This window comes from Channa argus, chromosome 14 (genome assembly GCF_033026475.1).
Source record: "Channa argus isolate prfri chromosome 14, Channa argus male v1.0, whole genome shotgun sequence".
NCBI lineage: Eukaryota > Metazoa > Chordata > Actinopteri > Anabantiformes > Channidae > Channa > Channa argus.
The window spans coordinates 2,058,528-2,086,304 of NC_090210.1; the positions used below are offsets into that span (position 1 = coordinate 2,058,528).

At 38.9% G+C, this 27,777-nt stretch overlaps 2 protein-coding genes across 3 annotated transcripts in view; one reads left to right on the plus strand and one right to left on the minus strand.

Annotated features, from left to right (window-relative positions):
• The window catches only part of asic1c (acid-sensing (proton-gated) ion channel 1c), an 82,702-nt gene extending 66,819 nt beyond the window's left edge, over positions 1-15,883 (minus strand). The window contains exon 1 of one of the 2 annotated variants that reach the window (XM_067528734.1): positions 14,225-15,883. In XM_067528734.1, coding sequence (XP_067384835.1) covers positions 14,225-14,779 — 555 coding nt within the window. In that variant the 5' untranslated portion in view covers positions 14,780-15,883. The remainder of the gene's footprint in view (positions 1-14,224) is intronic. The other variant, XM_067528733.1, reaches the window with a different exon arrangement.
• A 6,268-nt stretch (positions 15,884-22,151) lies between these two features.
• Positions 22,152-24,051, plus strand: zgc:92591 (uncharacterized protein LOC436997 homolog). The gene is made up of 2 exons (XM_067528739.1): positions 22,152-22,917; positions 23,021-24,051. The coding sequence occupies exons 1-2, from the start codon at positions 22,804-22,806 to the stop codon at positions 23,255-23,257; spliced, it is 351 nt and encodes a 116-aa protein (XP_067384840.1). The 5' UTR covers positions 22,152-22,803; the 3' UTR covers positions 23,258-24,051.
• The last annotated feature ends 3,726 nt before the right edge of the window (positions 24,052-27,777 follow it).

Here is a 27,777-nt window from a genome sequence, read left to right on the forward strand (position 1 = left end):
AGAAGGAGGCAGACATGAGGACAGAGCGAGAGAGACAGAGATTCCTTTGGCTTTCCGGGGTACATAAATTATGCTCCTTGCATTTGTGAAATGCGAGAAGGATAATGTGCAGTAAGTGCTCTGCTACATTATTTTAATAATTACTGTATTTTGAGACATTTAATCACTTAAATAACAAATCGTTTCTAAGAATGATTTTTAGAACAAAGCTATTCATACCACTGGCATTTACACCCAAAGAAGCAGAGGTTAGTTCCAATTAATACAACAGCAACCATTGTTGCGACAGCAACAGCTACATGTACAACAGCAGTAGATTTAAAAATGCAATACATGTATTATTTTACATGTAGGTATATATTCAATGTAAAATGATTATTCTGTTTTGTTTAGCAGACAAAGCAAAAATGAAACCATTTCTGACCAAAACTGTCTGAGCTGTGGATTGTCTTATATTTTGCAAAGAATGAATCAGCAGCAGCAAAGGTTTAGTAATCCGCAGATACAGGGACGGGAGACAGGAAGGTACGAACTGTGCTGTAGAGTACAGGCACTTTGAGATAAGCACAGTTACAGAAAATGCAAACTAGATGAGTCACCACTCCTCCTCATGCGTATCAGAACAACACTTTTCAGGTAAGGTCATTACAATTACAGATAACAATACAGTGCCGCAATTCTGTGCTGTGCAAACCGTATGATTGTGTTTCAGTATCTTATTCGGGTTAGCACTTCTGTAAATGTCCCTCTGTAACCCCTGCAGCTCACTTAGTCAAACTTTGACTCCAATTTCTGGTACTATTGTTGACAACACTGCGAATCTAAAGATTGGCATAGTAGTGATACAGGCACATCATTCATGCCGCTTTCCCAATATTAGCAGGAGTGCAAGCTGAGAGAGCAGATTCCCAACACACACGGTGGCTTCTGGCTATGCTTTCCAATAATACAATGCCCACTTTCAACTGCCCTCCATTAACATCTACAGGTGGCATGTAGGCTTCCAATCAAACCCATTAATAAATGGAGGCCAGTGTCATTTCTGAATAAATCAAACTATGAGTTCATCCCACATTTGGATTTCCATGGCAACAGACGATTTAGCACTTTTGAAGGGTATGACCATGTATACATACTTGCCATTTCAGTGTCCACATTGCAACAGCAAAGCACCTTAACAAAGCAAAACAAGCAAACATGCAAGTGTGAAAGCTTTATATTCCAAAAGGGGTTTCTGGTAAGAACCCTATCCCCAGGGAAACCATTATTCTATATCCTCCAGTTCCACAGACATAATGAGTCTCAGGGGAATGCATAGTAAAAACAAGCACCTCTTTAAAACACAAAGAAAGACTGAAAAAGCTAATAAACGTGAAGCTGTTCCAGCTGTCATAGCAGCTGGGGGGTACATAGGGGGGACATAGCAGACTTCATACACCATAAGCCTATGTTGTTATATTACTAGATGTGAGACATGTAATAAAGTCATACGTCCTATAAAAATCAACATGTAATTAATTAACATAGGTTCAAATGCAACCCTGAATTATCAACAACTGTGATGCACAAGATGAGCAGCACCATATTCAGAAACCACATAGTTAGGACACAGTGCTATAAACTACAACTGTAAAGAATTGTAATTCGTAAGCAGGCATCCATGTCTGCTTAGAGATTTTCTGTTGAGCTTTAGATCCTCCTCCTGACTCTCGCCAGGGTTGGTGTTGAGAATTGACGGAGGAGACTAAAACTCCAGTTTGAAGTCCAGATATTATATTACCTCACTTACTAGTGTCGTAAGAGGATGTGCAACAGAAAAACGTCTCAAGCGTCTTTGAAGGAGGTGGAGTGAGATTAATGTATTTACACACATAAGTGTTACTTGTACGGTAGCTTCTTTCTTCAAAAGAATTCAAGGAATGATTGATACACTGTATAGCAAATTATTTACAAAATTGATAACTATGATACTTAAAGACTGAGCAAACATCTTGAAGTACTTTATATATGTAGAGAGATATGAATATCTTTGTGCTCATGCTCATATGTTGATTATCTTTAGTAAAGAGTTCCTCTTAGTATTACTCTTAATATTCATTGATCCAGTAATCAGATCAACAGCGAAATTTGATTTTGACATCAGTGTAGTCAAATGTCGGTGATCCTGCCTAAATTTTACTCTAGAGCAAATACAGTGGATAAAAAAGCTGAATATAGGGCTTGTACTGCAACCGTTGTTAAGCACAGGAAGAACTGCTGCACCTTAGGAGCTGGTTAGAGGAGTCAGATAAATGTGCTGAGCGTAGCCTAATGCAATTCAACAGAACAGCGTAGGAACAGCTTTGCAGACTACTGCCATGGCAACAGACCGGCCCAAGGGGGCAAGGGGCTAGAATTCATTCACTTCACAGTGGAATGAGAAAACGTATTTGTCACGAACCAAAATGACAAGCTCTGAGCTACTTGAGAAGTTAAGAATCACAGACTTAAGCTTTTAACAGAAGTTACTTATCATCCATGACCCGGCATGAATCTGAAAAACAAACAAACAAAGAAAGCAAAAAACAAAAAAACAAAACAGTATTTAAATATTTATTTCTACTTCACTGAAATTGATTGATTCAGAATTCAGTCATTGCACTGTGAGCATTAAAATGTAACTGTCTTTGTTTTCTTATTAATTTGTGGGTGACATCTTTAAATAAATCCTGGTGTAATTAGTCACAGATTTCATCAGGAGTCCAGTCTAATTCTATGATGTGTTCATACTTCAGATATTCAATAGCTTAAGCAGTTTTATGTGCTGCAGCGGATACTGTTGATGTATTTGATGGTCAGGTAAATCAGCCGATTACCTGGTGAGTAACGAGTGCTTAGCTAGATGCAGTTCAGTGAGAATAGAAAAAGTTTTCAAGTGGCTGACTTTTTATTCCCTTGTCGACACAATGACTCTCCCTTTGGCTTCATCAATTCAAGTCGTAAAGTTACCAGGAATGAGAGAGATAAACAAACAAAGGGAAGGGTTTAATCAATTTATCAATTAGGTGACAAAATAATAATCTGGAACAATTTCTTTTAAGGTAAAAATGCATTAGTTCCAGTTTTTAAAATAATTCCTTGTCCTCTATAAAATTGAATGAAATAAATTTGTAATGCGTAGAAGCAATATACGTATGTGAGTTTAAGCTTACGGAAATTGGGATGTGCATGTTTTCAACTTCTCTATTTTTGGTCAATCAATAAATGAATTATGTAAAAGCAGTTTTTAGTTTTAGGTTGGTTTTAGGTTTAACTAGAAACAAATAGAATATAATAAATCTCCCAAATCTCTCAGTATATAAATAATATAAATACAGGTGGTCATGCATGGCATCTAAAATCGCTCCTCTCATCAATGTGAGCTCAAATGGTCACCAACAGAGGAGGCTGAGAAAAGCTATGCTAGTCTGTTACAGTGTTAGCAGAGGCGCCACCTTATGTATGGTCACTGACAGCAGACTATCACATCATCTAACAGCTTTTTATCTGGAACTGCGGCATGTTCTGAAACTGTATATAACACCGTAGAGAAATGAAGTTGGCACAAAGCCTGTTGGCGAAGGTGTCTGGCCATTGCACAATAAGGATATACAATATTGGATTTTAAGATTTGGATTGTAAAAGATTAGTGTATCACTCAACTTATTTCAGTTGACATTTTGAAAACCAGCCCACGCCATACAAAACGTAACACATGAGCTGTACTAAAAGAACATCATGTAAAATATATGTGTGAAGTAAAAAGATGTTCACAACTTTCCAATAACCACAAATTAAGGGATTTTAAAACGTAATTATATTGTTCATGGCTGCTACAGAGGCTTTTGCAAAGCTCAGAAGCAAACATTACTCTCTCTAATATTACTTTCATGAAGTAAATATTCATTCACAATTGGTAGCTGAAGCTATCTCATATCCCAGAATGGAAGCACAGCAGAAAACTATTTCATTATTAAAGGATTGTTTCACAATAGTTAGGTGCCGATACAAACACGCAGTAAAAATTTCTGTTCATATTAGCTTTGCAGCCATTCTTCCCTAAACCCTATACAATGGAAGTGACGGGGAATCCAATCTAAACTCCTAACTTTGCATTCAAGGAAAAAAAAGGTTACAGCCTTAATGATAGGAATCGTTACGACATGTTACAAAACTGTTTCACTGTTCATAAGGGTATAAGGCTATTGATTGAAAACAGACATAAAAAAAACTGTTAATCTTTAGCAAGACTTTAGTGGGTGGAAATATTTAAAGTTCTTTCAAATGGGAAAAGTGCTACTCTGTCACTGTAATTGAGCTTGAACAATACACAGGATATGCTCACAGCTTGTCTTTCCCATAAAGTAACCAGTCGTTGAGGATAAACAAACCACTACGACATAGAAATTATATGTATAAGTTAAGGACCCTAGCCGTATTTATAATGTTGTGTTGCAGGTCACAATCAAAGTAATGACAAGTGAAATGATTTATGATTAGTGGTTTGACAAACTCAAATGCAAAGGGGCTAAAGCAAAAGGCTCATTTCAAGCTCTGGGCAAAACTGCGGGAAATTATTAAATATTCTGAACATGTAAGAGGCAGAATCGATTTACTCAGAGACATATTCATTTGTGCTTCCTCATTGTGTTTCTCTAGTTTAATGGAAAAAGCACTCATGCAAATACAAGGTGCAAAATGCTCACATTGCTGAAGCAACATCAAAAAATATAGAAATGCTTGTTTAGCAAAAGTAACATCACCTTCCATATATCTGTTCTACACTTACAAGTTGTGAATTTAAATTATACTTGATCAGACTTTGGTTACAGTATAAATGATTGTGTTTTTCACAATAATGATGCAAATAATTTCATCCAGTAATATCACTTTACCTGAGGTAACACTGATCATAAATTCATAACAGTATAGTCTCAAGCAAACTGAGTCATGGTCTTTTCCTTTTACAAAACGTAGTGTCAAACTGTTATGTTATGAGAATGTGATCTGATACTGGATAAACACATTTGATTTAAGAGCATTTCAATTTTGAAAATTATAAAACTATATATATCTTGCTGATTAACCCTGGTTATTTGTAATCACAGAAACGAGGGCTGCATACATGGCTGAAATCATATTGACATTCAAAACATATATTGTGACTAAATGACTTAATATGATCGAGTTCTTTCAGCTACTTCGCTTTTCTCTGTTCTATCTCTTTCTGTTTCTCAGTCTTATTTAGTTTTATGTTGTTTGTAACTATAACGGTGCTTATTGTGTTGGTTTCAGGGTTTTAATGAAAACAGTCGGTCTGTCAGCCAACACAAGGACAGAATTGATCCCGAATACAAATGATTGAAAAATGTATTCATTGAAACAAAAATAAACCCTAATGCACATTGGTTCTCCATACTGCACCTCATAATTTGGTATTGTATACATGATTTAAGAACCTTAGTAAATATCAAGTGCACTAATTATCACTGCTGTGATAATTAGTGCACTACTAAGTCACTCTGTACCACCCACATTTATTTCGGACAAAGGACTAAAGCGAGGCAGAAAAAGCAACACCTGTAATAGCAACAACTATGAAAACGTAGAAACAATAGTTGTAATTACTTGTTTAGTTTGTACTGATGATCAAAGAATAATATGCTGGGTTTTATTGTGAGCACAATCATTTTTTTAGATAACAAAAAGTTAAACATGGACACACACTAATCATCACCAGACACATGACATGCTGTCAAGGATTCATTTTTGCCAAATCTAAATTCATAAAAAAAAAAAAAAAATCAAGTTTTCATTACTATAGGACACCATGAATCCATGAGTCAAGAATATTTCATGGCAGGCTTGTTATTTGGTTGCTAGAGCAGTAGGCTGTAATAACTAATGATATCTACTGATGTCAAATTTGAGCTGTGACATAAGGCAATCTCTGGCAGAGATTAGGCTCATTCGAGACACCCTGACTGGAATGCAGATGAGAGGAGCCAACCCTATGTTGGGAGAAAGGACAGGAACAGCAGTCAAGTTGGACTGTCTCAGCCTTCCTGAGGTGACAATAAAAGTCAGTCAAAAACTTGTCACACTGAAAAACAGTCACTGCTGATGTCAGGGTGTGAGCAAGATAAAAGCTACTTGTATGAATTAAAATATTTAGCATCACCTCTGTCTCCATTATTTGTTGTTATGGAATGGGGATTTGTCGTCATTATACATTACAAAATGTGAATGTGAATTGAGCAGTATGTTGCAATTTGATTGAGCATTGGGTTGGGATGCAGAAGGCCGCAGGCCTAAATCCCACCCCACCTGGTGTGGCCCCTCCCAGCCACCAAATGTTCTGCACTTATATAGCGCTTTTCTACCTATTCGCACTCAAAGCGCTTTACACTGCTTCTTATTCACCCATTCACAATCACACACACACTCATACACCGATGTGGGAGCTGCTATGCAGATGGCCAACACTCACCGGGAGCAACTAAGTTGGGGTTTAACAACCGCTCGACCTTCCTGCGCCACAGTCGCCCACGGGCCACCTTAGTGCCGGTCCTGATCTCGGATAAAATGGAAGGCTTGCGGCAATAAGGGCATCCGGCGTAGAAACTCATGCCAAATCAACGTGCATGACACGTTCAACTGTGGCAACCTCTGAAGGGACAAGCCGAAAGCCGATGAACTGTTTAGGAGACTGTTTAAAGATTATGTGTGACTTTAAACTGTGGTTTAGCCTGGGGTCACAGAAGCACTTTGGATGAAAGCACTTTTATCCACAGCGCTTTACAATGTTAAAATGTTGATTCCCATTCACTCACACTGATGGTGGTGGTTGCCATGCAAGGTGCTCACCTGACCCACCGGGAGCAACTTGGGGTTCAGTGTCTTGGCCAAGGACGCTTCAACATGTAGCTGGGATTGAACCACTGACCCTGTGGTCCATGGTCAACTGCCTTACCAACTGAGCTATTGCCTAATCTTTGACAATGAGGACACATAGCTACTGAAAGTCTGAGCCTCAAATGTTTTGGTGCGGAAATTATGTGGAAGCATGTGGAAATTATACCAGCAGAAATTCTGACTCTGCCTCTGTATGCACTCCTTTCTACATACAAAGTACTGTGTACTGCAGTACACCTTTTGGGAACAATGGGTTTAACTATACATCTACAAAGCTTATGGGTTGGGAAACAATAGCATGAGAAGGGACACTGGTCCTTAAAATGTGGTCCTTTTTTAATTAGGTCCTTGCATCTCCCCATTGTGGGACAATGCACTTGTTTAAAGGTTAAAGTCAGGGAATAAAAGTCTCCCATGAGCTCTTACGTCATAGATTACGTGAACGATTGTCCATCTCATACAGCACAGCTGCAGACAATCATGTTATGATGATATATCTCTGGCTTATTTTTGTTAGTCAAGGTAAAAGTTAAATCCATGCCCATAGGTGGATATAGGTCATAACCTGGCAAACTATCTACATCGCTACAGCAGTTTCTCCCTTTTTTAAAATTCTTCTTCCACGGCAGTGTGCATTTATTTTTAGATCTCATTTAATACTCGTGAATTAAATGACAGCAAAGGAAAATCATTCCCTTCTTTTTCCTACCTCTTAGACAAACTGTTGTTTACCGCACACACAGAGATATTTGCTCTTTCTGCATAATTTTATTCTCCACTCTAAGTAATTTAGACCCCAGTGTTACAAGCCAGGCTGTAAACCGTATAAGGGGACTGGGGATTCACATTAAGTAAAGCAAAACATGCCCTAGGATGACATGAGGTCGATTATTTGTAAAAAGAACACAAAATGTTCTTTTTTAGACTGCAGGTCCCAGGGCTGCTGCAATGTCTGCACAAGCTTGAACCAATGAAGTTGAGCATGCACACAATGCTGCTCATAATGCCGTTCCTTTCTAAACTATTACCCATTATTAATGTGTATGTACCTGTACACGTTAATGGGATTGAAGGAGGCTTGTTGGACAAATTATGTGTGTCTTTGTATTAATCACGTTTCTGTTCACTTATTTACGACTTTTGACGACATAAGATTTGATTCTTAACACACGTATGTGCATTTACACTACATCCATCAGTAATTGCCTTAAATCCGCATAATTCAAAAACCCCATGAAGTCAGTCTAGATCCCTTAAAACTCATAAAAAGGGCAAGGATATAGCGGTGCTCAAAGATTTTCATTTCAAAAGTGCATTGCACCTTTATATGTAGTACACATTTACAAGTTATCAGGTGGTCTGTGCTCTTCTGTTTTCCATGTGTCCCTCTGAATTCATACAAATTATGCTTGCTACACTCTATTAAGTTCACAAACTCTTCACTTCTTGGAAAACTCAAAACAGTTTTCAGGGGAGGAACTTGTTTTTCTTCTTTTCTGAATGTCTCCATCAACTAATGTTTCCATATTAGTTGATGATGCTGAGCCGCCTCTAGTGCACCATGGACACATCGAATTTTTTTATTTATTTGATCAGCTAAATGATGCAGATTTAAAGAGTACTTGTTCCCACCAGCTGAATTCTGATCATTGTTTTTTTTTTTCCCACAAAGTCTGCCCACATATCCACTTAACAGCAAATGAATACTTTAGGTTTCGCACAGCAGTTTGTGGATTTGGTGTCGTACCATTGCAAATTCTATTTCATGGAAAGTAGCTCTGAGAAGTGTTATTGCATGCTCGTACTTTATATCTCTCTATGTGCACATAAAGGTGCCATGTGCCAGTGCCAGCTGTACTGTTCATAACTGCAGAAAAAGACCTCTATTTGTCAGTTTATGTGGTAAGAAGATATGTAAACAGAAGTTTGAGCATGTGCAATGATTGGACCCTGACTGGTGCTGGTCTTTGTTAGCCAACACCAATATTTGGGAGTACAGAAGTTGTGATAGCGAAACAGTGCAGGCTTTTCAGACAGCTGACACTAAAGGCAGAGCATGTGCACTGAATATATTTAAAACAGTTCAAACAACAAGTTTGAAACTCTGCAAATCCCCTTAGCTCTACGCAGCTTTTATTATTAACATCTTTTATGTTGTTGGGTATGAGTCCAGAGCAGCAGCTACAAATTATTAGCATTAATAATAACAATACAAATGCTAATGCTAATAACAAAAACTTTCATAAACCTACTTTGCGGAGCAGCAGAGAGACAAAGAATAGTGACTGGCTATATAGAGAATTTAACTGCTTTTGCTATTGGATTTACCAGAGGAAGAAGTGTGTGTGTGTGTGTGTGTGTGTGTGTGTGTGTGTGTGTGTGTGTGTGTGTGTGTGTGTGTGTGTGTGTGGACACATTGGCAAAGCTATTCCTTTATCTTTTACATAATACTTTTACCTTTAACTGACTCTCAGCTTTGGTTCTCTTCACATTCAAAATGATAGTGATTGGCTCTCACTCAGAGGATATCGGAATAAAGTAAAGTCCTTCTCAATTTTCATCTGTAGTTTATGCTTTTTTAAAATCTGTCATGATTTCTTGAGGGGTACACAGCTCGGAGCTGGCTCTAATTAATGAACGAGCAGTTTTATCCAAATGGCTTCACAATGCTGGTTCTCATTCTCCCATTAACACTAATGACGAACGCTGCCATGCAAGGAGCTCAACCGACCCACCATGAGTAACTTGGGCTTCAGTGTTTTGTCGAAGGACACTTTGACATGTAGCCTGGAGCAACTGGGTTTCAGAATTAGGGTCCTTATTTCTAGCAGTCTCTAAATTTCATCAGCACAGAGGTTGGGGACAACAATATATTGTATAATCTTTCTTACAGTTGGTCATTACACATATTAATAACAATCTGCATCACCATCTGCTGAACTGTGATATTTTACTCTGCCAACTCAGCTGTGCACAGTGTTGTAAACAAAAGAACCTTCTCAACAAACAATAATATAAATTACTTCAAGTGTTTAACAGCACTGTGTACTCTATTTGTGCAAATCTGCCATCACCACTGCTGACATACAGTAGCTGTGATAAGCCAACAACATTTAAGCCTCACAGATATATTATCTGGCTGTGGCATCAACTGATTTAGAGGGAAAATGATCCTCCAACTTGTGAGGCTTTCTGCCTAAAACTTAAATCTCTGTGAAGATCCATAAGTCACACGGTGTCAGTCATTCTTCTCTCGACTGTAGATATGTTTCATCCTCTTGGCACCTGCTGTCATTTAGAGGATAAAATGAAAGGGAATTCCCATTGTAAAGACTGAGTTTCAACAAAATGTGATAATGAACAGTGATTTTAAAAACTCTGTCGGAAATGGTCAGAAATGTAGCCAAGAGGGACTTGTCATGACCTGTCAAGACTTAAGAATGGAGCACTACATCCACACTCTCAGATTATAATGACCGACCTCTTTGCTCGTTAGCTGCAGTCTATCATTGAGAGAGGTACAATTTAGATGCTGTGTCAAAGGCTGCACATGTTTTCTCTCTGGACCAGAATAAATCAAAAAAATGGTCATTTTGTGGACAGATACACAGCCATTTAGGTTTAAATTCTAACTCGAAAATAAAAATCTGCTGTACAAACAAATGTAATCCTTAGTAAATTTAAGTAATCTATTTAAGTGGATTACTGAGTGTGGGAAAATGAAAAATTAAAATATGGTTAATCCTACTGTGATTTGACTATGAAGAAGTCTTAGCCAAGGTTTTAGGATTACAATTATAATAGGGTTTGAAAGAAACTTTTATTGGGATGTCAGAGGTAGATCTGTCTCACTTCATAGATGAAGGTAGATTTTTGCACCTATACAAGGGGACTGTGTCAAATGCATTTTAATATTCTGAATAGTAAGTTTACAGGGGAAGGATTTTAACCACATTTGGGGTGGGAGCTCATAAGGTACTTATCTTAAGATGAGGATATTCAAAAAAGATAACAACTGCGCTGGAAAAAGCTTATTTCAAAATTGAAATTGCCTGCACTGACCTTGTACTGGCCTGTGCTGCAGAACTGACAGGACACAGAGTTAACTTCTTTGATAGTTCATATGTTTGACAACCTCATGTGGCTATTTTTCATTTCAACATTTTAGTGCAAAATGTTCTCAAAACTGGCCTTGCATGGACCACAGACAAATGGATTTTGTTAGAGGTGCCCAGTTAAATCATTTTGAAAGAACTGAAGTGGTTAATGGCATTGGAAATACAAACTGCTATTCTCCCCCTACCCACCTACCCATTACGATGAAAAACATTTTGAATATTGTGTTTCCCAACTGCATCATAACCCGGACTTAATGTAATTCTTACTTCATTTATTCAAGGTCAAAGCTCATCACTCCCACAGTCCTTTGCATTGTAAATCTTCCTCTCATCACGTCTGAGGGTGAATTTGAATAATTGGAAATTTCAAGCAGTAGTCTTCTAAATACCACAGAAGTCTGTGTTTAGAGATCAAAGCAACATAGTCGTTTAACTACCAGTCAATCAAATACAACCTGTATATTAAGAATGTCTTGATTTTGTGTTTTCTTCTGCAAATTTCTAATATACAGTGGCAGAGATGTATTTTTCAATGCCGAAGCAGGTTATGAACTCAGCTACTCTAATAGTGAGCAAGCCACAGTGTTTGCAGTTAGGTATGTGAGATTATTATCAGATGCAGCACCAAACACACAGCTGATGGGTATGGCATACTGGCACTTCTCCAATTCCTCACAAACACATCTCTCCCCACTGAGAGCATAATGCAACATGGTGTGACACTGCTTTTACCACTCTATCTATACAGCTTACCACAGTGATGGATGGCTGTAACAACAAGTTGCCGCACCAAGTTCTAACAACTGTTCAAATCTGCCACCAGCAATTCATGCTCAGCTGGGAAATATAGTTTACTGGACCATCAGCTTTGCAAACAACAACAACAACAAGGTTAACATACGCCATAACCAAAATAATTGTATTTGCTCTGGCAAGCATCAAGCAATACAGCAGCAAATAGCTTCCCTTGAATGATTTGTTTCACTTTTGGATGCTGCTTCAGAATTAAAATTGGAAACTTTTGCAACAATATTTCTGAAACAAATTGTAAATCATTAAATTAATGAATTATCAAATTAATCAAATTAGTGTTTTATCGCCTCATACAGCAGAGAAGACGTTGGATCAACACTGAAGATTGCAGTGGTCCAGATTGCAGACTCAACTGCGTGATGAGTAACTAACTGATGAGGTGTTACTCCACCAAGCCTGCATTTTAAGAGATAATATATAGCATATAGGAAGTATGATAAAATGACTTAAAACAAGATTGGCACCAACTACTGATATTGCAGTGTAATCTATGCCTGGGCTGTTTGTGTGTGTTTTTTTTCCCCTTTATAATAAAATAATAGGCAATCCAGACCAAGAGAGGGAGAGCTTTGCTTACTGCTTTTTGCTTCTTTATTTCACTAAAATAAAACGGGCTAACAGTAACAAAACATCCTGATTAAACTGAAACTTGCTTCCCTGGACTGGAGAGCAGGAACACATGATGCATGACAGAACAAGGAGCACAATCACATCGGGCACAAATCTGGGATAAACACCACTAAACTAACAGCAACAACTAATATAATCGCACTTTTAGCTTTTTCCAAAGCGTCTGTTGAATTGTAATTCTTATCAACTAATTAAATGGAGGCTGAGGCTTTTGTTATATGGGGTCTTTTTGTTTTCAAATACAAAGACAATAAGTACAGCTATTATACTAACTCCTTTATAATATTGTTTAACTGTCAGCCTTTAAGAATATACAGCCACATTTCAAATACTCTGCAATCCAGCAGCAGACATGCATCCATCTGACTTCTGTAACTGTTTATCCTGTTTAGGGTGGCAGGGCGCTAAAGTCTACCTCAGCTGTCACTGGGCGAGACGCGGGGTACAACCTGGACAGGTCTCCAGTCCAGAGAGACATACACACAACCATTTTCACTCACATTGACACCTGCAGGCAATTTAGAGTCACCAGTTAACCTAACATGGATGTCTTTAAACTGTGGGAGGAAACCCACGCAAGCATGGGCAGAATATGCAAACTCTACACAGACCTCAGCTGGCCAGGTAGATTTAAACAGGGACCTTCTAGCTGTGAGGCCGCAGCACTAACCACTCCACAACCATGCTGCCCACAGCAGTACTTATGTGTGACTTTCTATTTAGATATACTGTTGTCACCTGAATCATGGCTTTTGCTTTAACATTTTTTTTTTGACTTCTCATATACACATGAAAAAGCAGAGTTTCTCCTATAATTAACCCTTTATCATACATTAAGCATTTTCAACAATGTTCAGTGTTTTTTAAATGCATATGGATTTACTCTTGACAGCTTCCAGTTTAGTAAACTTCATTCATACTGCATGGTAAATGGAGAGTTATCCGTGATTGGACGGAAAGCCAAATGGAGTGCAGAATGATTTAAAGCACAGACTGTTTGCCATTACCATACTGTACAGCCTCTATGAATGATTTCTGAAATGCTTTTATAGGACTCAAGACTGCAGATGCAACAAAATGTGCACACTTTATGTAAATATAACGAGAAGAAATACCTAAAAAGAAAAGCAGCACTGATGAATTTCAAACATCAGAATCAACCCCCAATTGAAACCCAGACATAATGATAACCTACAGCAAAATGACTCCAGCTTGATAAAAAAAAAGCAATAATGCATTAGAAGTCATTGCTAAAACAGCTGCTTGTGTGCATGCTTAACACACCTATTTGACCTCAGTAACCACTTGAGGAAACACAGGAAAACACACACACACAACACAAAAATAATTTCCTTTCCCTTTGGGCTGTCAAGCCATGTTTAAAGCCAGTTACTAATAGCACAAATGACAAGTCTTTTTCAGTATTCCAGCTCAGGACCTTCCTCTTTGCACAAGTTTAATGCTGTTTAATACTCTTAGCACACAGTTCAATATGCAATGCAGCACCACAAATAACCGCTTGAAACTACTAACAACACTGCACAACAACTAGCACGTTGACACCAGACTACAGAACAGTTGAACAGCCAATGCATTTCAAATATACAGCATGAGCCATAGTAAAACTCAATTTAAGTTCACAGAAAACTGGTCAGATCGAGCAGGAAAACAGAACAGCAGACACGGTACAAAGTACAGCATGTTAAGCGCTTGGACACATGGCTACTTACTGTGGTGAAGTTCACTGGGTAGCAATCCTCTCCTCGAAAGGTGCACTGCAGTAGCATATCGGTAATGTCATGACCTGTGCGATTATAGAAATCAGTCATGTTGAACAGTTTGGGCTTGAAGTTCTGGAAGTTTGCCTTATCCTTTAGGGCAGCCAAAACCTCGGGCTCAGCCAAGTGTGGGTTGGCTATTTGGTAGTTATTATTGAGGAGGGCCAGGAGCTCTCCCACATGATAGAGGTCATTTTTGGTGATTTTAGAGAAGCGGAACTCGTTGAGGTTACAGAAGGTAACTGCTGGGAAGGTGAGGTTTGTTGCTGCCACCTCATCCAGCTTGGTGACATGAGGATACTCCAGGTAATATGACACTCGATCCATGCAGACCAGCATCAATAAGCCCAGTGAACCCAGGAATGAAAGAGTCCAAAGAAACCGTCGGAATGTCATGTGCCCATAGGCGAATATGTGACTCATGCCATGTAGGGTAGATATATTAGCAAAAGCCTGTAGGTTGGAGGGCCTGGTGCTCTCAATGCTTTCTTCTGAGCTTCCTTTCATGACTGCAAAGTGGTACCCGATACTGTCTCCCAAGAACTTTAGGTTAGAGACTTTGCTTAGCAACAGCAATAGCAGAATCCAACTGACAGCGTTGCTTTGGCACACTCCTTCTTTATTACCTAAAGAAGTGGTCTCAATAAAAAGCTATCGTAAAATGGTTGTCAGTCTCTGTATCACTGTTCTGTTCATCACAATTCACCTTGCAGTGGTTGTAGGCTCAGGTCCCCCCCCCCCTTTTCTTCCTGGCTCCTGTTTTATTATGTCCAAGTTGTGTCTCTCACTCCCTTACTCAGCTGTCCTTTGTAGCACCAGCACACACAATGACAGCTCCAGAAACACCCACTTCTACCAAAACGTAAATGGCTCCTGAGTGGTGTGAAAAGGGAAAAGAATACAAGGTACAAGAAAAGAGAGAAGAACTGAGAAAGCAGCAGATGTGGGGATAAGAGGCGGAAAAATGGGGGGAGAACTGCAATGAAAAGGGCTAGCGTTTGGAGAGAGGTGCTATGGCTCAGCAGTCAATGGGACCCTTCCTCCTCCAATCGGAGAGAATGCCTCTACATCGCTGTGATAATGGGATGCAATGGTTTTGTGAATGGAGGTAATAAAGACAGAAATGGCTCACTGGTCCCTCGCTGCCACCTTTGTTTTTCTCTCTCGTCTCTTTTGGCGCTTGTCTTCTTTTCCCGAAATGAAAATGAGGGGGGTCACAGACCTCCAACCAGCCCGCCACTGTGCTTGACAACCGGCGTTCAAAGCTTCCACGGGTTCCACTTCCTTATTTGCACAGATCCTCAGTTAACAGGCAAGACCACCTCTTGATGCTTTATGGCCACCCCCCACCAGCATAACCAATAAAACCGCTTCGAGACCTCCAGCCTTAGTCCTTTTAACGTACAGATTTATGTTCTGCCGTGTGGAGCCTTTCACTCTCTTTTTCGCTTCCTCTCTCTCCCACCACTCCCCCATTTCTTGCTCTCTCTCTTTCAGTCTCCCTCTCTCTCTTCCTCTTTAGTAGTCAGGATCCATCCCACTGCTGAATGGCTGCTTTGCTTGTGTCTATGCTCACAGGGGAAGTCTTTCAATCTGGACGGCACCTTCACTGTGTTATTATTCTCTAATCTGCTCCTACAGCCTTTGCCGTCGACATGCTTACTCAAATGTAAGAATTCCACAGGTTGCGTGTTTATTACATTCACATACGTAATGGAGTTCCAGAAACGTCCCCATTTGAACCTTTTAAGAACAATGCAAAATATTAAAAGAAATATTGCCCCAATCAACCTATTAGATCATATCTTGCCAATTATATATGACTGATTCATCTCAGATACTGAAATAGATAGAATCCTTTATTAACACAGCATTAGTGAAATATTAAGTTTTTTGTGGAGTTTCAAGTGGTCAAAAAAAAAAAAAAAACTCAAAGCATTTCACATATTTGCCCAGTAAATTTGTTGGTAATTTCATTGGACTTGAATGTTTAGCATAGCATTGTGAGAAACCTTTTAATTTGTCCTACAAGCAAACAAGATTATCCGTCCCTGGCTCCCCGGGGACGCCTTATTTTCATAACAATAGGTCAACTGCAAAGAGAATGACCACAGCCCTTGCGGATTAAATCAATATTCTGCCTCAGTAAAAAAGCAAATAAAACCATAGCAACCCCTAACACTATAGACGTTTGCAATCCAGGTAAAACTACAAAAAAAAAAAAAAAACACATTTTATCCATAAGCTTCTGAGAAATGCAATGCCAACCACACTCTGTCACAGTCGAGATGCAATTTCAAAACTGCTCACTTGTGGAACTGCAACATGATGCCTGAAGTGATAAACTATTGTGGTTTCGAATCTACCTATCACAGTATTTTCAGCTGACAGGAAATGCTAAGACTTAGAATAAGTCTACCAGAACAATGTCTGAGGTATTGAAATTTCAAAACTGCTTGACGGCAGCCTACCGTTTTTTTTTCTTCATACCTTTTAAAGCAGAAAAATAAAAACAAAAGAGGATTGAGCCACTTAATAACTCATGACAACCTGACCACTCAAATATATCCAATACTTTTTAATGTGTTCGTAGCCAGGTTCCTCAATTTTGCTGACAAATACTGACAAACTAAAAATCCCTTGATAAGAAGCAACAATACACTAAACAATACTTACTAACCAAAAAAACAAAAACAAACAAAAAACAAGTTTGAATTTGCCTCAGTGGTTTTGGTATATTTTATATACTGTACTACTCTATCTGAAAAATGAAGTAGAACGTAAATCCATTTATGAGTATACATAGCACACTACTTAATACTAACACTAAATTTTATTTGATTTTTTGTGAAAAAAAAAGGGAAATTCTGTGACAACAGTTATCAAAACACAGACAACTATTAATAGTTGAACTGTCTCTAGTAAAAAAAACAACAACATCTATTTACATATTTATATCAGTATACTGATTTATTTTATTGTTGTTGCATAAATCTGCATTTGACATTTATTCTCCATATACAGTTAAAGAATGCAAATACTCTTGATGCTACATTTATTTGCATTCTCTTTACATTTTAGTAAAGTTTTCCTCTGTAATCAGAAGGAAACTTGCATTTCAAACTCATTAACTGCAACTGTTGGATGAAATTATGGACCTTTCCACAGTAATTGGGTTTCAAGTGGATGGTAGAATGCACAGCACAATACAGTGAATATTAAAAAGGAGTAACAGTTGAGGTGCTGCTATGCACTGGATTCTTTTGTAGGTCTCTGAATTTTACTTTTTATGTACAAGCTAATGTTCTGAAAAATTCCATGCAAACAAAAATATCTAGTAGTCTTCATAACTGATGCAATGTCAAACATCGGTAGTACTCATTCCAGGTCCATAACGTCCACTTGAATGCTTGTGAATCAAATGCACTGCTATTTCATTGGATCAGGTGTATTCAGTTAGTCGGCCACTCAGACGTTGGAAGATACCAATTCACTTTGTGCTCCCCCCACTTCACCCTTATCTGAAATGGTATCTTTCAGCTCCTGACTGTCTGGACACACCTGATCCAGCTAAAAAGCATTTGGTAGGGCAGAGACTGCTAAAAGGAGCAATTACAGTAAGTCATTCTTTGTGATGCCCAAGTTATGCAGATTTGGCAAGGACCTCACATTACAGATCACCCTATTAGGAACTAAGCCTGGCTGTAAAGCAGTCGACATTTAAGAGCACATACATCACAAAGTCTGGAAGGCTCGATATAGTAACATACCGAACATAGCAGTTGCAATGCATGGAGAATAAAGGCAACTTGAACTGGTGGTTAGACTGTGTGACTCTTTACAACTATGTACAATGTGTAGCAGTTATACATGAACCAGCACATTACGAATGGCATATTTATCATGCCAAAGGAAAAAGTAAAAGATTGTATCAGTTTCAATTCAATCTTTCCTCAAGTAGTAGCTTCTACATTAGTTAGTGTAAGATCTGAAAAGCCTAAATTATATGACACAACTACTTTGTTCACAATGGTAGTTACTATGTCTGCAGAAATGCACACAAGTGTGTATCTAATTCAATTCAATTCAATTCAACTTTATTTATATAGCACCCATTCACAACACAGTCATCTCAGGGCACTTTACAGAATAAAGTCAAGGTATCTGTGGTTAATCACACACTTTTCTATTTATGCCTAAATAAACCAAACAGTTTAGTCCGTATTGGTCTGAACTGCTCAGTCAATAATGAGCAGCATAAAAATAAGCTTAAATATTTGCTAGAGTGTAGGGAGTGTGACACAACTGTGCATTTAGCCACTACAGAGTAATCACTGCAGGTGTTAAGCTAAGCTTTGTTCTATTTAACACAATTCCTTCTGTAACAACATAAAACACTCCTTTCAGCCTTAAGCAATACAACAGTATAAAAAGCTGTGATCAACAGCCAACATGTTTCTCTTTCTGTGACTGTCAGACAATGTAGCACAGTAGCAGATGTTACAGCAACACTCACCTTTTTTCCAAATCTTCTCTTCACATATGTAGCACCCAAATGGTGGAAATCTGCCAGACAATAGCGAAAAAGATTTTACAATCCAATCAAGCAATGGCTACAGTAATGTGTGTGGCAGCTGCTGCAAATGACCTTGCATAAACAGTGTCTGAGATAAGGGCTTCATATGTAATCTACTGCTCAATATCTGCTGCACACTGGCAGAGAAGATTGAGACGAGAGGAAAAAGTCCAAGACCCTTAACACAGGACTGGTGATGCACTACAGTACTATACTAATTACTTACTAAGTTGGTAACACTACTGCTGTCATTTACCAACACAAACCTACCAGTTCTTTTGTAAATCCTGGAGCATATGTGAGGGTCAGTGAAGTGTTGCAGCAATTGCCTGTGATGAAAATCTATATGTTATTTAAGCAAATACTTGCAGCTCGCAGTCCAGTGCATTTTAAAAGCAAATACATTTTCAGGATCAAGCTGCAAAGCTCCACTCTATTAGGGGTTTGCCATAACTATACAGTGTGCTTCATACCTTAAAATCGAACAATTGCTTTAAAGAGTATTCAGACCTCATGAAAATTTTTGCCCGATTAATCTGAACTCAGTAGCCTGTATTGGCAAACTGAAAATATGTTCTTAGAATTGTCCTAAAACAATTACAAAAATTAATCATGTCATTCATTAGGGTACTCAAAAATTATGGTCAGGTGCATCCTGTCCAAAATGACTGGAGATTATCTGTGGCAAACTAAGCTGACTGGACAAAGTTTAGTACAAAAACCTAATTATGAAGGAAACAATCAAGAAAATCTGTTGATCAAGTTATGTGAAAGAATTGATCAGGGCAAATATACCTGTTTTGAGTGTGCTAAGAATGGTCAGCACTTATGTAGCACTTTCCTACCTTTCGACACTCAAACTGCTTTACGCTGCTTCTTATTCCCCCATTCACACACACAATCACACACCGATGGGGGAGCTGCTATGCAGCTGGCCAACACTCACCGGGAGCAATTAAGTTGGGGTTCAGTGTCTTGCTCAAGGCCACTTCGACATGTGACCGGAGGAGCCAGGGATCGAACCACCAACTGCTGGATTGGTGGACGACGGCTCTCCTGCACTTACCTTCCTGCGCCACAGTCGCCCCTTAATAATTATTAAGTGTCCTTAATAATTGTCAAATGATACAAGTTTGGAAACACCAGGTCTTTTCCTTTAGAAGGCCTCACAACCAAAAGTAGATCACCACCTATCCAGTAGTCACCCTAGAGCTTCATTTATACTCTTGTCCTAAAACTTTGGTGCAGGTCATGCGTGATACAGCACAGCCACAGCCCGTGCAGTATCCCACACCTTAGACGAAATACAACCCCCAGAACTGTAATAACACGTAGTGGTGACGCAGACCCCAACACCTGTGATTGGTCTACTTATAGTAGACTTAGACATTTAGGTAAAACATATCAGGAACACTAGAACATTTAGGTCTTTATGGTAAAGTGGTTAGATGGAGCCAAAGCCTGTTTGGAGTTTACTACACAGGCTGAAAAATAGAGAGCTTGAGCAAAGAGGTTTATTGGTCTGATGAGACAATAACTGTAAAACATGAGCACTGCTTATTAAGTGTAATACCATTTCAAATAGTGAAAGATGCTGGTGACAGCATCGTGCTATGGGGGTCCTTCTTATCAGCATTGCCAAAGAGACCGGGTAGACTTGAGAGAAGGTGGTTGATTGCAGCTAAATACAGGTCCTTAAAGATAAATTACACAAGAAAAAGTGACTGGGGTCATTAGTCACCTGTCAGCACAACAAGGACCTGAACCATGAAGACAATGCTGGAGTAGCTTACAAATAAGACTCTGTTCTTGAGTGGCCCAGTCAAACCTCAGATCCACCCGAACATCTGGAGAGACCTGAAGAATGCAGATCCAAGACTAATCCTCTCCAATCTGATTGAGCTTGTGAGGATCTGCGAGGAAAAATAGGATAAACTTCTCAAATCTAGATGTGATAAGCTTGTAGGGATTCCTCCATGCACACCCAAAGCTCTTTCAGGTTTTTAGCTTTATTTTTAATACAACACAATAAAGTGTGAAAAAAATTCTAGGATTTTAATATTTTTAGAAGCCACTATGAGGGATATTGCATTACCTTTTTACATTTAGTGCAAGTTGGATTATTCTATGGATCCAGCCCAAAAGTAGAGTGAGCCCTTAGTAGCATGTTTAAAGAAAACACTGAGCATATAATAAAGTGCTCAGCTATTTAAATAGATGTGTCAGATGATAATATTATTTGTGCTCCTGCCACTGTCCTGCATCTAATGAATTAAACTGAATGACAAAACAAACAAACATTTATTTATACTTACTAGCAACTCATTGACAGACACCACAAAGTTTTGCATTCCCAACAGTCTAAAGATCCAAAGGTGGCCAGAGCCAGAAGTGAGGTATAGGCAGGCAGAAAATGGCAGGTGGATTAGGCGAGTCCACTAAGACAAAGCACGGCAAGTATGATGACCTCATCAGCCTCTGAGCGAAGCCCAAGAGAGATGAAATCCCAAGTGTCTCCCTGAAGAAGTTGGATGCAGGGGCTTTGCATCCTACTCACTTGCCAGACTATTCATTGCCTTGGGCACAGAGTGTGTGGAATAGCACAGAGCCATCTGCGAGATCACAAGTCTGGTAAAAAAAAAAAAAAAAGGCCTCACGCTAACCAGGGCTCAGAAATTATTAGTGGCAAAGCTGAGAATTGGTGTTTCCAACTTAGCCCAGGCGTATGATGCATTCAGAAAGCATTCAGACCCCCTTCCCATCTCTTAAATGTTCTACAGTATGTTGCAGCCCGATAATACATTATTTTTTCCTCAATAATCTACACTCAGTACCCCACAACGACAAATATGTAAATATATGCACACAAATAAGACAAAAACACCTAAAGAAAAACACAATGAAAACAAGAAAGAACAAACTAGATCAATCACATCAAGAAAGCAGTCGAACCCGTTAGAGGAACTCTAACCCATAATGGCTTTACCTCCAAAACCAACCCCCACAACACGCACATAATGATGCAAAGCTAGAAGCTTTCCTTTGGTTAGAGTATATGTTGTGAATATGTTGAAGATGGGTTTTGTCAAAGAAGCCACAAATGACAACTAAATATTGGCAGTTGCTAAATAGTGGGTGGATTTTAAACAGTTTAGGCTACAGGTAAAAAGTTTCCCTTAAAATGATAACACAGCATTGCTCTAGATACAAATGCCTGAAGACTGCAAGTTCCCAAACATCTCTGGCATTTGTGACAGACACAAAATTTAAAATCAGATGAACTAAACCTGGGGCTTTGGGGATGCAGCCATTGCCTGCTTTAATCCAGCCCTACTCATAATACCATACATTTTTAATATCCACTGCCTCAGTGTACATTAATCTCTCTGAAAATAGTACAAGCCTACATGTGAATCAAGAGTAACCTGCCAAAACACGGGATTCAAGTTTCCAAATAAATGTGCCACTTTCAATGAACCCTATGCCAACAACATTTTATAACGTACAAGATACATGGAAGATGTAGTGGATTGTAGTGGAAAGTGCTTTAGATATTTAACTCCATTTTAGGGCTTGATGCAGCCTTTAAACCTGGTGCCGGGATGCCACCCAGCGGACAGCGTCAAGATGCGCAACGGTCCTCGGTTTATGAAATCACTGCCTTTATGGCTGCGGTTCAAAAGCATCAAATATTACGGAGCTGACGCCAACGCGTTTGGGAGCCCACGTGTCTTCAGCTTTATTCTAAGGAGTCGATAATTATCAACGTTAATGTGGAGCGCGAGTCCCTCCTTAGCGCAACAGCTGAGTTAAATGAGTCACTAATTAAAGACGCTACATAAACACCGGCCAACAGCCAAAATGCGGAATAATTGATCCTGCGCTACTTGTTACAATAGCGTGACTTACTCAGTATCGTCAGGGTCCATTTGTGTTCCACCCACCGTTTCCGAAAATGAGTAACGACGTGTCCAAAAAGAAGGGAAAGACTTCGAGTGAGAAGAAGGGCAAAAGAAAAGCCAAACGAAGGGAGACTTACGCCATGTACATCTACAAAGTTTTGAAACAGGTGGGTGAAGAGAGAGCGCTCGCGCTCGCGCGCGCCGAGCTTCCTGCTGCCTCGCTCTTTCCCGTGTCGAAGCTAACACGCACGCACTTGGCTGTCTTCTTAGGTTCATCCGGATACGGGCATTTCAAGCAGAGCCATGAGCATCATGAACTCCTTCGTGAATGACCTGTTTGAGAGGATCGCCACGGAGGCGTCCCGCTTGGCTCAGTACAACAAACGCTCCACCATCACCAGCAGGGAGGTGCAGACCGCTGTGAGGCTGCTGCTGCCCGGCGAGCTGGCCAAACACGCCGTGTCTGAGGGCACCAAGGCCGTCACCAAGTACACAAGCTCCAAGTAAAGACACTCGGTTGTCATGCGACGACGATTTTCAAACCTAGAAATTAGTGGCTTTGTAAGATAGTTGACTTAAATAAATGCACAACAGCTGATTCTCTCCATTTTCAATCAAATTCTTTCATAGAGAGAAACCGGTCGTATCCACTAGATGGGGGAGTTGCACGTCATTATAGACAAACTGAGTCAATGTCTTTTAGAAAACTGTCCTATAAATGGCGAATGGTAAATCTGAGCTGTGTAAGGTTCTGTACAGTAATTAGCCTGGATATGTTCATAGGTGCGAACAGGACAACTTTTTTTTCTTTTAATCCTTTCGGCCTATCCCGTGAGTTCAGGGTCGCCACAGCAGATCATTGTCTGCATGTTGATTTTTGGCACAGTTTTTACACCGGATGCTCTTCCTGACACAACCCTCCCCAATTTCTACCGGGCTTGGACCAGCACTGCACAGCTGGGGAGGGGAATGGGCTGTTAGGGGGTTTAGGGTCTTGCCCAGACTGAGCTACAACTGTATAGTGTTACAATAATCCCCATGCAAAGGCGCCATTATGCTGCATTTATTTTCACAACATTGGTTCATTACTATTAAACATGGTTCTAGTTGTTCTAGCACCTGAACACTATTTTTGGAAAGACCCAAAATCAAACTCAATGCCCAAAGCGAGTCAATTATCACTGAATGGAATTCACATCCTGTCAGCAAATCGGATCAAGTTTTAATCATTTTAACTATTTACAGAAACTGCATATGGAATCAAACTTTTTTTTTTGTAATGTTTAGATTATGTTTAATAAATGCACCTTCTGTGGACTGTATCTGAGTGTGTGTGTGTTTGTGTATATATATATATTATAAATTTTATATATAATTTAAATTTACCTGACAGGTCGCCCTGATTCTACAAGTCACATCACTGTCAGTAAAAAAACAAAAAACAGACTCTATGTATTTTAGAGCCTATTGATGCTATCATACAAAATACACCAGATGTGAATATATCATAGATCTCAAATTCTCACTTAATTGTAAATGGCTAACAGTAAAGTTGTTTCTGGTTGCAGAAGCAGTCTTATTTACATGTCCCACCTCAACATCTCACAAAGTCAGGCTCACTGTGATAATGTATTTGGATGTGACTCCCACCACCACTATTGTTGAGATATCATTGTAGATGTTTCCCAGTATTTTTGGTAATGATATGAAATCCACAGATGTTATTATGAGGATGATACAGTTTATTGACAGCAGTGACTTTGTTCATGATTCTCATGGCCATTTAGGCCTTGTATCTTGCACCCTTCCCCATAAACCCTCTCTGACACGGTGTACTTCAAAACACACCAGCCATTTAAGCTATTTAATTAAAATCCTAGATACAGCATTCTAAAAATAATTAATTGCATGTAAAATCATCAGTTTGAAAAGTTCAAACATATCAAATAAAATATCCCCATGACTGATATGTTAGACTGTTATGTATATTAACAGTACTACCGTTTTTAGAGGCAGCTGATAGGACCACAACTACACTTAAAGTATGTTGTGTGACTGTAAACACCTAGTTATTGATAACTAAATAACTGAGGAAAAGTTGAAGTTGTAGCTGAAAACAAATGGTACTAGCTTAGTGTGTCCTATTTAGCCATGATGTGGACTAACGTTAACGGATGTACTGTTATTTTTTAGCTATGTGCTAACATGAAAGCATCACTGATGTTTTTGAAGGGTTTGCCAGATTACTCAAAATGCCAATCCAGAGAAAAACAAATACCAAAATCATTAGTTTGCTTGAGAAGTTTACTTGGCATGTCCTACTTAATTGTAGTTGTAGTCCAGATTGCCCCATGTGCAGAAGAGAAATTCTGAGTAGTCTTAATTTGAAAACAACATATAAAGTAAGCTTCAGCATAAGAAACAATATGCACAAAATATTTTTGTCGAAACAAATCTTTAGAACATTTCTTCAAAGAAAAGGTGAGGTGTTGCAGTTTTTCCGAGTTCGTCTGAAGTATGGAGCTCAACAAAATTGCAATCATCATTTATCTAATTTAAAGAAAATGATTACAAAGACGTACAAACCTTTTAACATGCTAATTATATTTTAAAATACCACAATGATCTGTTTTTTGAAGTAATCTTTTTCGACGTAGATGCATTCATCTGAACTCTCACTAGATTCATTATTCAGTTAGCTTTAAAAGTGTATATATTTATAAACTGAGAGGGGAAATAATGCAACATTGGATCCTTGTTCTAATCATTCTAATCAGGATTTTAAAAGACGACACTGTCAACTGAATAGTACTTGATTACAGGATAATGACACTAGCATTTGCACCAGTTCAATCTGCATAAAATGAAGGAACTGAAAGGTCTTTCTAATTAGGATGGTGTTTACATCAGGCTTTACATTCACCTATTAGACCACGCTATCAACATCTTACAAAGTCAGGCTCACTGCGATAATGTCTTTGGATGTGACTCCCACCACCACTATTGTTGAGATATCCATTGTAGATGTTTCCCAGTATTCTTGGTAATGATATGAAATCTACAGATGTTATTATGAGGATGATACAGTTTTTTGATGGCGGTGACTTTGTTCATGATTATCACGGCCATTTAGGCTTTGTATCTTGCGCCCTTCCCCATAAACCCTCTCATGTTCTTGCCTAGTGGTAGTCATTGCTGTCTGCTTTAGGCAGACTGCTATGAACACATTATGGATGGATGCATTAGTGAGTGATGCAGAGCCAGGGCTGGCTTGCCTTGTTTTCGTGTGAGAGTGCATCATTAGAAAATGTTCCACTTGGCAGGGAAGCGCGTATTAACTGAAACCGCAATGGAATGAGGTTGTGATAGATGGTTAAAGTTATACAGGACTATTAGGTTGAAATATGAACCTCTCAATTGTCATGATGAAACAGAGGGCTATTTGCGTGGTGATCAGTACATTGAGAGACAATTGGAATCTGCAAAGACCGATACTATACATTATAGGTAGTGGGCTCTGAGCTGAAAAGGTACAGAAAAAGTAATCATGCTTCCACAAAATAGTTTGGAGCTAGTGTTCGATTCAAGCCTCTATAAATTCATTTAGGTTCTCCACCAACATCTCAAGCATTGTGATGAGACCTGGGACCTGAGAGATTGGCAAACAGGGCACCTTATCTAAGCCCTATTTTGGACCCTGATGAGCCATATATATATATATATATATATATATATAGATATAGATATATAGATATATATATATGAATGAGTAAAACAGTGTTTATTGGCTATGAAGGTGCCTTATAGCATTGCGAATGTAAAGCAGACTGTGTGTGTCTACCTTAATGTCTCTGTATGACCATTCAGTCAATATGTTGAGGAAATTGGAGAAACATTCAATATAAATCAGAAGAAGCAAAACTCAAAGGCATTAATGCAGCAGTTAGCTGCATTAAGCATGCTCATGATTCCACATCATGTTTCCATGGTGACCTCCCGGTTATTCTACCAGTCTCATACAAACTTCAGACCCTATTTTTATCACTGGATGTGAAATGAAATTCATAAATTGCATATTAATTGCTCCCTTTCTGGCACAGAATGCACAATATGTCAGTTATGAGCTTGTCTACCCTGACAAAAAAAAATGTAATAAAATAATAAATAAAGCATTAAAATAAGGAACACCTGATGGATAATTGAGTGCTTGGTGATGCCCTCTCTAAACATAGACTTTCTTTGGGTGCACTTGCTCTGTCTTAAACTAACAACATATCCAATTGCAAAACCATTAGCATTTAATATTACTGTAATTACTGTGTACATTTCATTATGTTCTCACTATATTAAATGACTGCTGAGTGTGGAGGGAGGGCTATAGTTTAATCTCTTTCTGTATTACTGTGTGCCACAGTACTCAAAACAGCATTAAGAGGCACATAATCAGAGGGAACTAATTGCCTATGATTGCATAAATGAACTGCTTCACTCTCATCAGGACTGTTGCTGATGTCCAGCCTCTTACTGCCTTGGGAGAGAAAGGCGGTTGACCACAATGCAGAAAACCTTGGAGAGACAGCTACTGATGGGTAATGTGAGGAAACCAAAGATTTAATATGTCCACAGGGGGCTGTGAGGGCAGGGGATGCTACTACTGCTGATGTTTTTTGTTGTCATCAGAGTTGCCTCCGCTTCACAGAGGGAAAAAAAGAAAAAGAAACATGAATGCCCACCATTTGAGAAATGAATTTATCGAAGTCGCTGTCTTTTTCCCCATTAGTAAGTGTTTAGTTCAGCGTTTTAAATAATTGCGTTACTAGGAATGATATTTAAAATACATTTGGGAGTCAATGAGGCGGGAAAGTGCCTACATGTTTTGCTGATGACACCCGGGCCATTTGGAAGACATCAAAGTAGAGAGGAGGTAGCCCAGATGCATATTATAAACTCATTATGTATATCATTTAAAAGGATGTATTCCAGCCGCAAAAACAATATTCCTAGTCTCTCTCTGGTAATGTGTGTTT

What these genes read in the sequence shown, in the direction of transcription:
- zgc:92591 (XM_067528739.1), top strand. Translation starts at nt 22,804, where the DNA reads ATGAGTAACGACGTGTCCAAAAAGAAGGGAAAGACTTCGAGTGAGAAG. An exon ending in TCTACAAAGTTTTGAAACAG is followed by an intron (nt 22,918 to 23,020) that starts GTGGGTGAAGAG and finishes CTGTCTTCTTAG; the next exon opens with GTTCATCCGGATACGGGCAT.